This window comes from Corythoichthys intestinalis, chromosome 1, assembly GCF_030265065.1.
Source record: "Corythoichthys intestinalis isolate RoL2023-P3 chromosome 1, ASM3026506v1, whole genome shotgun sequence".
In the NCBI taxonomy this organism is placed as follows: Eukaryota; Metazoa; Chordata; class Actinopteri; order Syngnathiformes; family Syngnathidae; genus Corythoichthys; species Corythoichthys intestinalis.
Genome location: NC_080395.1, coordinates 5,919,052 through 5,932,255, shown reverse-complemented (window position 1 = coordinate 5,932,255; position 13,204 = coordinate 5,919,052). Strand labels below are relative to the sequence as shown.

The 13,204-nt window shown below is 43.6% G+C and overlaps 1 protein-coding gene across 5 annotated transcripts in view; it reads right to left on the bottom strand.

The window, feature by feature from the left end:
• lrrk1 (leucine-rich repeat kinase 1) overlaps positions 1 to 13,204 on the bottom strand; it is a 59,438-nt gene that overhangs the window by 34,373 nt on the left and 11,861 nt on the right. For 3 of the 5 annotated variants that reach the window (XM_057849320.1, XM_057849307.1, XM_057849297.1), the window contains 8 exons: positions 9,685 to 9,911; positions 9,425 to 9,552; positions 9,194 to 9,357; positions 6,522 to 6,659; positions 6,317 to 6,429; positions 1,688 to 1,758; positions 1,481 to 1,625; positions 1,300 to 1,412 (listed from right to left, as the gene is read on the bottom strand). In XM_057849320.1, the coding sequence (XP_057705303.1) occupies positions 1,300 to 1,412; positions 1,481 to 1,625; positions 1,688 to 1,758; positions 6,317 to 6,429; positions 6,522 to 6,659; positions 9,194 to 9,357; positions 9,425 to 9,552; positions 9,685 to 9,911 (1,099 nt within the window). The remainder of the gene's footprint in view (positions 1 to 1,299; positions 1,413 to 1,480; positions 1,626 to 1,687; positions 1,759 to 6,316; positions 6,430 to 6,521; positions 6,660 to 9,193; positions 9,358 to 9,424; positions 9,553 to 9,684; positions 9,912 to 13,204) is intronic. The other 2 variants (XM_057849314.1, XM_057849299.1) reach the window with 1 other exon arrangement.

Below are 13,204 nucleotides of genomic sequence, written 5' to 3'. Positions count from 1 at the left end.
TATGATGGTCTTATGACAGTCTTATGACGCCGCTGTCAAATAAAGTGTTAGCAAATACCATACCAAGCAATTAATGAAACAACTGGAACAGTAAATGAATAAATAATTCGCAAAGAACATAATTTTGATTGTTACTTACATCTGTTGTGCTGCAGTGCATGCTAGGAGGCATGGGCTGCCTATTCACACAAATAAATCAACAAATAAGCCGCACTGGACTATAAGCTGCAGGATTCAAAATGAACGAAAAAAGTAGCGGCTGATAGTCCAGAAATTACGGTATGTAAAATTGTGCCAGCAACCATATAAAAATGTGAAAACTAGCATATAAACATGATGAACTATCATGTGAATATGTGATATCGTGTATAAACATAACCATAATGTGAAACCATGTTAACCATAATGTAAAAACGTGAATCATATAAAAACATAACTATCATGTGAAAACGTGATATCATGTAGAAAAATGAAAACTCATGTAAAAACGTGAAAACTATCATAAAAACATGACTATCATGTGAAAAACCTGATATCATGTAAAAACATGACAAGTATCATGTAAAAACGTCATAATATTAGGTCAAAACATGATAATGATCATGTTAAAACATTACAATTACCATTTTAAAATGTGACGCTATAATGTAAAAACGTGATAATTATGTAACGTGCCAACAAGCATGTAAAAATGCGAAAGCTAGCATAAAAAACATATCTTGTGAAGACGTGATATCGTGTATAAACATGATAACTATAATGTAAAAACGTGTTAACTATCATATAAAAACACGATAACTATTATGTGAAAACGTGATATGTAAAAACATGATAACTATCATGTAAAATCGTGATACAATCATAGCAAAATGTGATAATGATCAGGTAAAAACATGATAATCTTCATGTCAAAATGTGATACTATTAGGTCAAAATGTGATAAATGTGTAAAAACGTTATAACTATCAAATTAAAATGTTATGATTATCATTTTAAAATGTGTATTGTCAAAACATGATAACAAGCATGTAAAAATGTCATAACAAGCATGTGATATGTAAACACATGAAACTATCATGTGAAAACATGATAATTATCATGTAATAGGCTGATACTGGATTTTTTTTTTCTTGGTGGCAGCAATACGCTTCCGTAATTTTTGATCAAAGTCAACGCATCTGCTATCGACTCAGGGCTGCCATTAAAGGCGCTAAACGCCTCAGCCGTTTGAAGCGGGAGGCTCGGCAGCGCATAAAGAAACTTTGGAAGGAAGTCATTTTAGCACAGTTTGAAGCCTACCTTCTTTCTGGACTCGTTGAGGAATGTTGCTGATGTTGAGGTTCTCCGTGTCCAACTGCCAAAGGTTGCTCAGCCCGCCGAGTTCGACCGGAAGCTCACGGATGCCGGGGTTACTGATCGCGCATGCACACAAGCAGGTAAAATGTCCGCCTGATCTACAAGCTCCCGTACCGTGACTCACTTGGCGAGGTAGAGTTCACTCAGGCCGCTTAGAGCGCAGACGGAAGGCGGGACGCGCTCTAGGCGGTTGTCGTTCAGGTACAAAACCTCCAGCGAATCCCGCAGGAACGCCGGGAACTCCACGGGACACGCCGCCGCCGTCGCTCCTCCGGAAGAAAGCGGCTCAGCACCGGACAGGCGGAAGTAAGCAAGAAAGAGCGCACAATACCTGCATCGGGATCTTTCTTGCTCCACGTGCTCAGGAAGGAGAGTTTGCTGGACTTGGGGCCTTCTTGGCTCCTAAAACAGTGCCCGAAAATGCAAACGTGTAGCGTTAGCTTCATGCTAAAGTTTCACTTTCGTAAATCAAAATATTGCATGCGCACAATGTGTTTTGTCGGCACCAAAGCGTGTTTTTTTTTGTGCGGAAATTGACAATTATAGTGGGGGTTTTTTGCCCATAAGTCGTCAGGAAGTGAACCCGAAATGCCCCGAAACCAATATGAACAGAACTGACATTGAAATGCCCCCAAATCAACAAGAAACGACCCTGGAATTCCTATAAATCAGCAGGGAGTGACCCAATAGACCCTACTCACGTGACGTCACAGTCACGCCCCTGCGCCATGATGTCCGGATACTCGTCATAGAAATGCATTAGCACTTCGTAAATTCCTCCTATTATTGCACGTTTTACTGCTCGTCAACATTAATACTCAAAATGGTGAAGTCGTGTGTGGCGGTCGGTTGCAAAAACGGAGAAGATAGACGGAGAGACTTGAATTTTTACCGTATTCCGAGAGACCCGAAGAGGAGGCCGCGATTGACTGCTGCAATTCGACGAGAAAACTGGGCTCCAAACGACTACCACAGATTATGTAGTAGTCATTTTATAGCTGGTCAGATGCATTTAATATATATTTAGAGGGTTTTGGGCTGACAACCACAATTAAGATCATTGCTAGGCTAATCGCCGACAACATACACGTATGTATGTACTATGTAGTGAGTGCTATCGCTAAACCATATAAACATTAAAAGCCCTAGCTCCATTGACAAATGACATGAAATACATTAGACTTGACAGTGGATGTTAGCAAGAACAAAAGATTTTGAATTGAAAATTTCGTAACTCACCTTCCGAGCACAAGATTCCTGCCGAATTTTCGTGTACGAGGACGTGTTTCACCCAACCAGCAACGTAGCATCTATAAGCCTCCAAGCTCTTAAAGTTTTTCAAACTTTCGTGAGAATAGGCTGATTTTGTGTGGACAAGATAGTTGTAAATATCAGGATATCAGATGTCAGGCGAAGCCAGCGGGTCGAAAAACATCGATTTAGGCATCAAATACGGATCTGGCGAATGGATAAACTGAAGCTTTTCCACGTAACGCCTTTTATGCAACGGATCCAATGAGTTTACAGCGTCAGATAACACCGGGGCTTCCATGAATTGCTCTATAACTTGCTCGACTAATTGAAAACAATGAGAATAGGTCTGAAAAAGAGGTACAGTATGGCGGCCGGAAACAGCGACACGCCCATTTTGTGACGTAGGTGAGTAGGGTCTATATGTACAGAAAGTGAACCTGAAGTGCCCTCAAATCGACAGGAAGTGATCCCCCACACACGTCAACAGGAAGTGAGCCAATGTGAACAGGAGCTGAATCTGAACTGCGCCCAAATAAACAGAGAATGACCCACCATCTACAGGAAGTACAAGATGCCTTATAATCAACACAAAGTGACCCAATATCAAAAGGAAGGTACCTAGAAATGCCCCAAAATCAACAGGAAGTGACCCTGGAATGCCTCACAATCAATAGGAAGTGAGCCCGGAATGCCCTGAACTCAACAGGAAGTGATCATTATATGCCCTAAAATCAACTGGAAGTTAAAATGCCTCAAAATCAACAGGAAGTTACCCTCTAATGCTCCAAAATCAACAGGAAGTGACCTCGCAGTGCCTCACAATCAACAGAATGTGACCCTGGAATGCCTCAAAATCAACAGGAAGTGACCCTGGAATGCCCCCAAAATCAACAGGAAGTGACCCTGGAATGCCCCCCAAATCAACAGGAAGTGACATCGCATGCCTCACAATCAACAGGAAGTGACAAATTGTACAGAAAGTGAACCTGAGATGCCCTCAAATCGACAAGAAGTCACCCCACAATCCCCCAAATTTGAACATGAACTGCCCCCAAAAACAGGAAGTGACCCGACATCTACAGGAAGTACGAAATGCCTCAAAATCAACAGGAAGTGAACCCAAAATTCTGCTAAACCAGCAGTAAGAGACCCTTGAAATGCCTCAAAATCAACAGGCAGTGACCTAGAAATGCCCCTAAAATAGCAGGAAGGGACCGTGAAATGCCCCAAAATCAACGGGAAGTGACCCTGGAATGCCCCAAAATCAACAGGAAGTGACCTTCCAATGCGTCAAATAACAGGAAGTGACCCTGGAATGCCCCAAAAATCAACAGGAAGTCACCTTGAAGTTGAAATGCCTCAAACTCAACAGGAAGTGACCCTGGAATGCCCCAAAATCAACAGGAAGTGCCCTCGCAGTGCCTCACAATCAACAGGAAATGAACCTGAAATGCCTCAAAATCAACAGGAAGTGACACAATTTGTACAGAAAGTCAACCTGAGGTGCCCTCAAATCGACAAGAAGTCACCCCAAAATCCCCCCAATATGAACGTGGACTGCCCCCCCCAAAACAGGAAGTGACACGTCATCTACAGGAAGTACGAGATGCCTCAAAATGAACAGGAAGTGAACCCAAAATTCTGCTAAACCATCAGTAAGAGACCCTTGAAATGCCTCACAATCAACAGGAAGTGACCCAATTTTTACAGGAAATGAACCTGAAATGCCTCAAAATCAAAAGGAAGTGACACAATTTGTAGAGAAAGTGAACCTGAGGTGCCCTCGAATCGACAAGAAGTGACCCTACAATCCCCCCAATTTGAACGTGAACTGCCCCCCACAAACAGGAAGTGACCCGACATCTACAGGAAGTACGAGATGCCTCAAAATCAATAGGAAGTGAACCCAATATTCTGCTAAACCAGCAGTAAAGGCTAAAACACACTAGAAACGTCAACGATCCTGCCGAGATAACGCACCAGCGACGCTCGGCGTCAATTTCCATTGGACGCGTTTCACGAGCAGCGCGTCTGTGGAGCGGCTCGATCGGTTCACGCGAGGATTGCCAGATGCAAGACGTTTAGCAGAATTTTGCTAAACAAGCAGTAAGACACCCTTGAAATGCATCAAAATCAACAGGAAGTGACCCAATATCTACAGGAAGTGCCCTAGAAATGCCCTCAAATCAGCAGGAAGGGACCGTGAAATGCCCCAAAATCAACAGGAAGTGACCCTGGAATGCCTCACAATCAACAGGAAGTGACCCAATTTGTACAGGAAATGAACCTGAAATGCCTCACAATCAACAGGAAGTGACAGAATTTGTACAGAAAGTGAACCTGAGGTTCCCTCAAATCAACAAGAAGTCACCCCAAAATCCCCCCAATATGAACGTGCACTGCCCCCCAAAAACAGGAAGTGACCCGACATCTACAGGAAGTATGAGATGCCTCAAAATCAACAGGAAGTGAACCCAAAATTCTGCTAAACAAGCAGTAAGAGACCCTTGAAATGCATCAAAATCAACAGGAAGAGACCCAATATCTACAGGAAGTGACCTAGAAACGCCCTCAAATCAGCAGGAAGGGACTGTGAAATGCCCCAAAATCAACAGGAAGTGACCTTGCAATGCCTCAAAATCGACAGGAAGTGAGCCCGGAATGCCCTAAAATGCACAGGAAGTAACCTTGAAGTTGAAATGCCTCAAAATCAACAGGAAGTGACCTTGCAATGCCTCACAATTAGCAGGAAGTGACCCAATTTGTACAGAAAGTGAACCTGAGGTGCCCTCAAATCGACAAAAAGTCCCCCCAAAACGAACGTGAACTGCCCCCCAAAAACAGGAAGTGACCCGACATCTACAGGAAGTACGAGATGCCTCAAAATCAACAGGAAGTGAACCCATAACTCAGCTAAGCCAGCAGTAAGAGACCCTTGAAATGCCTCAAAATGAACAGGAAGTGACCTAGGAATGCCCCCAAATCAGCAGGAGGGGACCTTGAAATGCCCCAAAATCAACAGGAAGTGACGCTTGAATCCCTCAAAGTCAACAGGAAGTGAATTGGAATGCCCTGACATCAACAGGAAGTGACTCAGAAACGCCCCAAAATAGGAAGTGACCCTTGAGTGCCTCACAATCAACAGGAAGTGACCCAATTTATACAGGAAGTAAACCCGGAATACCTTCAAATCAACAGGCGGTGACCCTGAAATCCCACACATGTCAACAGGAAGTGACCCAATATGAACAGGAAGTGAACCTGGAATGCCCCAAAATCTCAATGAAGTGACCCGATACCTACAGGAAGTACGAGATGCCTCCAAATCAACAGGAAGGAACCCGATATAGCAAAAACAACCAAAATACAGCAGTTTTCATCTTTTCTAAGTAGAACTACATCTCCCATGATGCTAATCGGCAAAACATTCCACTATAAGGTGTACACCACTTTCGATTAAAAAGGAAATATCCTATCTTGAACAGGATGTTGTCATTTGTGCTGGTTTATATATTTAATTGTTGAACTGTTCATAATCCAGTAGCGCCTCGTGGCCTTCTGTAGCTATATTGGCATAGAATGTGATTGGACAGCAGTGGTATCGAGAGCCAAAAAATGCTATTGGTGCAACACTAATTTACCGTTGATTCCAATTGGTCGACAGTAGAGCAACAGAAAGTGGTAAATAGCAAACAGGAGGACGTACTTTCCCAGCATGTTGCTGGACAGGTCCAGTGTCCGGAGCTGGGAGCAGGTCCACTCGGAAGGAGGCGGCAGAGTCCCGATCGAGTTCCCGCGCAATTTCAGCCAAAGCAAAGCCTACAAGAGAGAGCGGGAGATTAAGAAAACCCGTCTCCGGTCCGGTACGCTGTCTCCGGTCCGGTACGCCGCGATCGCATAGCGGGCGCTACCTCCAGTCGAAAGAGATCTGCGGGCAGACCCTCCAGGAGGTTGTCTGAGAAGTCGGCGTCCTGCAGGTGAGTCTTCCAGAACGTAGAGAAGTTGTCCGGTAGGCTGCTCAATTTATTGGACGATGCTCTGCACCACTTCTGCAGATTCCGCAAATTAAAATGTCCGCTCAGCCATAACAAATTAGTCAAGCTAGCATAACTCAGGATAATGTCATCCAGAAATGCCCTCAAACCAAGAGGAAGTGACCCAGGAATGACCCAAAACTAATTGAAAGTGACCTGAAATAAACAGAAAGTGACAAAAGACCAGGAAATGACCCAGAAATCCCACAAAATGAACAGGAAATGATCCAAACTGGACAAGAAGGGACCCCGGAATGACCCAAAATGTACAGGAAGTGACCTAGTAATGACCCAAAACCAGGATGAGTGGCTATGGCAGCCAATGCCAGGCAGGAGGTTGCTTTGGGGCATTTACGGGTATGTTGATTTTGGCTTACTAAACAGGAAGTGACTCCAAAAAGTACCCAAATGAATAGGAAGTCACTCAAAATCAACAGGAAGTGGCCTATAAATGCCCTAAAATGAACAGGAAGTTGGACATGTGAGGAGTTTGGTGAGGTCATGGAAAACGACTTTCCAACGGCTTCGAGGAATTTCTGGTTCAGCATCCGGCATCTCAGGAATGCACCATTAACGCTGTGTATGGTGGAGATGGGGTACTGCCTCGAGAATACTTTGAAACCTCCTCGATTCAACCGACACGCCTTCCGTTGAAGAGGCAGCGAAAAACCAAACATGGTATTTGCCATGTGGCAAATAGGATTTTGCCATGTGGCATTTTTTTGCAAGGTGGCATTTTTTTGCCATGTGGCAACATTTGTTTTGCCATGTGGCATTTTTTTTGCCATGTGGCAAAATGGATTTTGCCATGTGGCATTTTATTTGGAAGGTGGCATTTTTTTTACCATGTGGCAAAAAACATGCCACATGACAAAATGTATTTTGACATGTATTTTGCCATATGGCAAAGTAAAAAAAATGTCACATGGCAAAATCCATTTTGCTACATGGCAAGAAAATGCAGCATGGCAAAATGAATGTTGACACATGGCAAAAAAAAATGACACCTGGCCAAAATTAGTTTTGACACATGGCAAAAAAAATGCCACATGGAAAAATCAATTTTACAATAAGGCAAAAATGCCACATGGCAAAATCCAATTTGCCACATGGCAAAAAAAAATGCCCCATGGCAAAATCCAATTTGCCACATGGCAAAAAAAAATGCCCCATGGCCTGATCAATTTTGACAAATGGCAAAAAAATGCTACATGGCAAAATCCATCTTGCCACATGGCAAAATCAATTTTGACACATGGGAAAAAAAACCCACCTGGAAAAAAAAATGCCACATGGACAAATCCATTTTGCAACATGGCAAAAAAATGCAGCATGGCAAACTCAATGTTGACACATGGCAAAAAAATGACACCTGGCAAAAATTAGTTTTGACACATGGCAAAAAAAAAATGCCACATAGAAAAATCAATTTTACAATATGGCAAAAAATGCCACATGGCAAAATCCATTTTGGCAAATGGCAAAAAAAAAATGCCACATGGCAAAATCCATTTTGCCACATGGCAAAAAAATGCCCCATGGCATAATCAATTTTGACAAATGGCAAAAAAAGCCACCTGGAAAAAAAAAATGCTACATGGCAAAATCCATTTTGCCACATGGTAAAAAAATGCCACATGGACAAATCAATTTTACGTTATGGCATAAAAAAATGCCACATGGAAAAATCATTTTTACGATCTGGCAAAAAATGCCAAATGGCAAACTACATTTTGCCACATGGTAAAAAAATGCCACATGGAAAAATCCATTTTACGATATGGCAAAAAAATGCCACATGGAAAAATCAATTTTACTATCTGGCAAAAAATGCCACACGGCAAAAATCCATTTTGGCACATGGCAAAAAAAAAGCCACACGGCAAAATCAATTTTGCCACATGGCAAAATACATTTTGCCACATGGAAAAATCAATTTTACGATATGGCAAAAAAATGCCACACGGAAAAATCAATTTTACTATCTGGCAAAAAATGCCACACGGCAAAAAAATGCCATATGGCAAAATCCATTTTGGCACATGGCAAAAAAAATGCCACATGGCAAAATCAACTTTGCCACATGGCAAATACCACTTTGGTTCTCGGTCCTGCTGTTCCTTTAAGAAAGCAGAGCCTGTGGACTCTGAGGTGGGCTCTCCTATCTCTTGGGTCGAAGTCACTGTGGTGGTTGGAAAGCTCCTCGGTGGTGGATGAGATCTGCCCGGAGTTCCTAAAGGCTCTGGATGTTGCGGGGCTTTCGGGGCTGACACGCCTCTACAGCATCGCATGGACATCTGAGACAGTGCCTTTGGATTGTCAGACCAGGTAGGTGGTAGGGGGACCGGAGGGTGTGTTCCACTTACAGAGGGATCACACCCTTCAGCCTCCCTGGTTGATCCGTCGGGAAGTCGAATGTCAGACCCATTTCAACAGGAATGAACTCAAAATCAACAGGTAGGTCAATAGTAGCCATTGAGCTAACATAGACACTATTGTAATAGATTTTGCTAGCAACATGCGTAGGGACGGGCAGTCTATGGTCTCACCAGCGGGCAGGCCCAGGGCTCCGGAAAGCTGTCCAATCGGTTCCGAGACACGTCCAGGACTCGGAGGGATCGTAGCGCAGGCACCACGTCGACGGGCAACTGACTCAGATGATTGTCTGAGATGTCCAAGTCCTCCAACTTCCGCAGGCCCCTCCAGTTCGCGGCTGAGGGACAGAGACGCGAAAGCTGAGCCGAGCGAGCGGTCGGATCGGTCGACCGGTCGCGGCTTACGCGGCGGGATGTCGAACAAGGACGTCATCCGGTTTTTGGAGGCGCAAAGCTTCTCCAGTTGGGTCAGGTGGAGCAGACCCGTCGGTAAAGTGGTCAGGAGGTTCTCGCGCACGTTCACCTCGCGCAAGCTAGACAGCAGAGGTTTAGTGTGGAGTCGTCAAAAGTTGTACTCAGGTAAAGAGTAATGTTACTTCCAAATAATATGACTTAGCTAAGCTAATTAGCAATGAGTGAGCGTGAGGTGGTAGCAGCCCTCATACCTGGTGCAGATGACCTCCCGCGAGGTGGCGGGGGACGGAAGCAGACTCAGACGGTTGCCAGACAGGTCCACGGTGCGGAGGTGCAGCAAGCCCCACGGAAGGACGGACGGCAACGAGGACAAATTGTTGCGGGACAAATCTAAATGCGCGATGATGGCGGACACGCCCATCAGCCAGGACAGCTCCAACCACGGGAGAGACAGCCCGCCCCAACGCACACTGACTTCCTGCGTGATCGAAACAGACGTTACCCGGATCGGACGTCTAGTGGCGTTGATTTGGGAGCATTTTAGGGTTACTTCCTATTGATTTGAGGACATTTTGGGCTGACTTCCTGTTGAGAGCAGGTCACTTCCCGTTGATTCGGAGGCATTTCAGCTTCACTTCCTATTGATATCAGGTAATTTCCTGTTGACATCGGTTCACTTCCTGTTGATATCAGATCACTTCCTGATAATTTTTGGGCTTTTCAAGGGCACCGGATTTTCTCCGGTGTGTGTTCCTGTGTGTATTTCTAAGGTGCTCTTGTGACAGAATCTTTGACCACAAAATTAGCAGGAAAAGGTTTTTCTTCCGGGTGGGTTGTTGTGTGTATTTCCAAGTGTTGCTTTTGAGCGAATCTTTGACCACAAACCGGGCAGGAAAAAGGTTTTTCTCTGGTGTGGGTTCTTTCATGTATTTTTAAGGTGCTTTTGAGACCAAATCTTTGACCACAAAAAGAGCAGGAAAAAGGTTTTTCTCCCATGTGGGTTCTTGTGTGTATTTTCAAGTGTTGCTTTTGGCCGAATCTTTGACCACAAACCGGGCAGGAAAAAGGTTTTTTTCCCTTGTGGGTTGTAGTGTGTATTTTCAAGTATTGCTTTTGAGCAAATCTTTTACCACAAACTGAGCAGGAAAAAAGTTTTTCCCCCACATAGGTTCTTGTGTGTATTTCAAGTGTTGCTTTTGAGCGAATCTTTGACCACAAAATGAGCAGGAAAAGGTTTTTCTTCCGTGTGGGTTGTTGAGTGTATTTTCAAGTGTTGCTTTTGAGTGAATATCTGACCACAAACCGGTCAGGAAAAAGGTTTTTCTCTGGTGTGGGTTCTTTCATGTATTTTAAGGTGCTTTTGAGACCGAATCTTTGACGACAAAATGAGCAGGAAAAAGGTTTTTTCTCCCATGTGGGTTCTTGTGTGTATTTTCAAGTGTTGCATTTGAGCGAATCTTTGAGGGCAGGAAAAAGGTCTTTCTCTGGTGAGGGTTCTTTCATGTATTTTTAAGGTGCTTTTAAGACCGAATCTTTGACCACAAAATGAGCAGGAAAAAGGTTTTTCTCCCATGTGGGTTCTTGTGTGTATTTTCAAGTGTTGCCTTTGACCGAATCTTTGACCACAAACTGGGCAGGAAAAAGGTTTTTCTCCGGTGTGGGTTCTTTCGTGTATTTTTAAGGTGCTCTTGTGACCGAATCTTTGACCACAAACTGAGCAGGAAAAAGGTTTTTTCCCTCACGTGGGTTATTGTGTGTATTTTCAAGTGTTGCTTTTGAGCGAATCTTTGACCACAAACCGGGCAGGAAAAAGGTTTTTCTCCCATGTGGGTTCTTTCGTGTATTTGTAAGGTATTCTTGTGACTGAATCTTTGACCACAAACTGGGCAGGAAAAAGGTTTTTCTCTGGTGTGGGTTCTTTGGTGTATCAGATAGTGTTATTCTTTTTTTTGTGTTTTTTTGAATGGGATTTCTTTGGCGCACCGCACAGCCCGAACCGTTTGACGATCGGCACCGTTCGAATATCGAAACAACTGGAATTTTAACGAAACACAGAGAATTTTACGAACAACCCTGAAAAATTTTCCGTTCGCCCGTAAATGCCGATTTTTCGGGGAAAAAAAAAAAATGTTCAAAATGTACCTAGTCCTATAATTTTTGACCAAATCACATAAATTGGACATCATAAATACCGGGACGTCGAGGGGAATAAAAAATTTACGGTTTCCCAGAAATTTGCCAAAAACTTTCCCATTCATTTTAAATGGGATGCAACGTTGAAATTTCCCCATTCACTTTCAAAGGAATTTCCATTGCATTGATGCCATTGACGGCCATGTATGTCGGATCTATTGATGCCAATGTACTCGGGTTCCATTGAGGCATATGTAAGTCGATGCCATTGACGGCCATGGACGTCCAAATTTCCCATTCATTTTCAATGGCACTGACATTGCATTGAGGCCAATTTAGACAGATGCTATTGACGGCCATGAATGTCAATTCTATTGATACCAATGTACTTGGATTCCATCGACGCTCATGGATGTCAATGCCATTGACGGCCATGGACGTCCAAATTTTTTCCCATTCATTTTCAATGGAAAAAAATCCAATGTCCCCAAATCAAAAGGAAATGACCAGATATCAATAGGACGTGTCCCTCAAATGTCCCCGATTCCGTTGGCGCTTATGGAGGGTCATTCCATTGACGGCCATGGACGTCCAAATTTCCCATTCATTTCCAATGACATTTACTTTGTTGCATGCCATTGACAGGCATGTTTGTCCATTCTATTGATGGCAATGTATTTGGATTCCATTGACGGCCATGAACGTCCAAATTTTTTCCTATTCATTTTCAATGGCAAAAAAACAATGCCCCCAAATCATCAGGAAATGACCAGATATCGATCGGACACGCCCCCCAAACGTCCAAAATGACCTGGTATGGCCAGGCCACGCCCCCAAATGACCTGATATGACCAGGCCACGCCCCCAAATGTTCCCAGATCAAAAGGGAGTGACCTGATATTGTCCCCGAAATGTCCCCAAACCTACCTGGGCGGGGCTAAGATCTGTATCTCCACACAACAATGACCCAAAGTAATTCCTCCAGAAATTGAAGTTTCTAGTTTTGAGGTACTCTTGTGACCAAATCTTTGACCACAAATTGAGCAGGAAAAAGGTTTTTCTGCCGTGTGGATACTTGAGTGCATTTTCAAATGTTGCTTTTGAGCGAATCTTTGACCACAAACCGGGCAGGAAAAAGGTTTTTCTCCCGTGTGGGTACTTGTGTGTATTTTCAAAAGTTGCTTTTGAGCGAATCTTTGACCACAAACCGGGCAGGAAAAAAGTTTTTCTCCCGTGTGCGTTCTTTCATGTATTTGTAAGGTATTCTGAATCTTTGACCACAAACTGGGCAGGAAAAAGGTTTTTCTCCGGTGTAGGTTCTTTGGTGTGTCTTTAAGGTACTCTTGTGACCGAATCTTGGACCACAAACTGAGCAGGAAAAAGGTTTTTCTCCCATGTGGGTTCTGTCATGTATTTGAGAGGTATTCCTGTGATTGAATCTTTGGCCACAAACTGAGCAGGAAACAGGTTTTCTTTTTTTAGGAAACAAGTCTCCTATTTAAGTATAATATGTTTCCTTACCCTTCCTGCTGATTTGGTGGCATTTCGTGGTCACTTCCTGTTGTATGAGGGCATTTCAGGCTCACTTCCTGTTGAAAGCTAATAACTTCCTGTTGATTTGGGGGCGTTTCAAGGAGT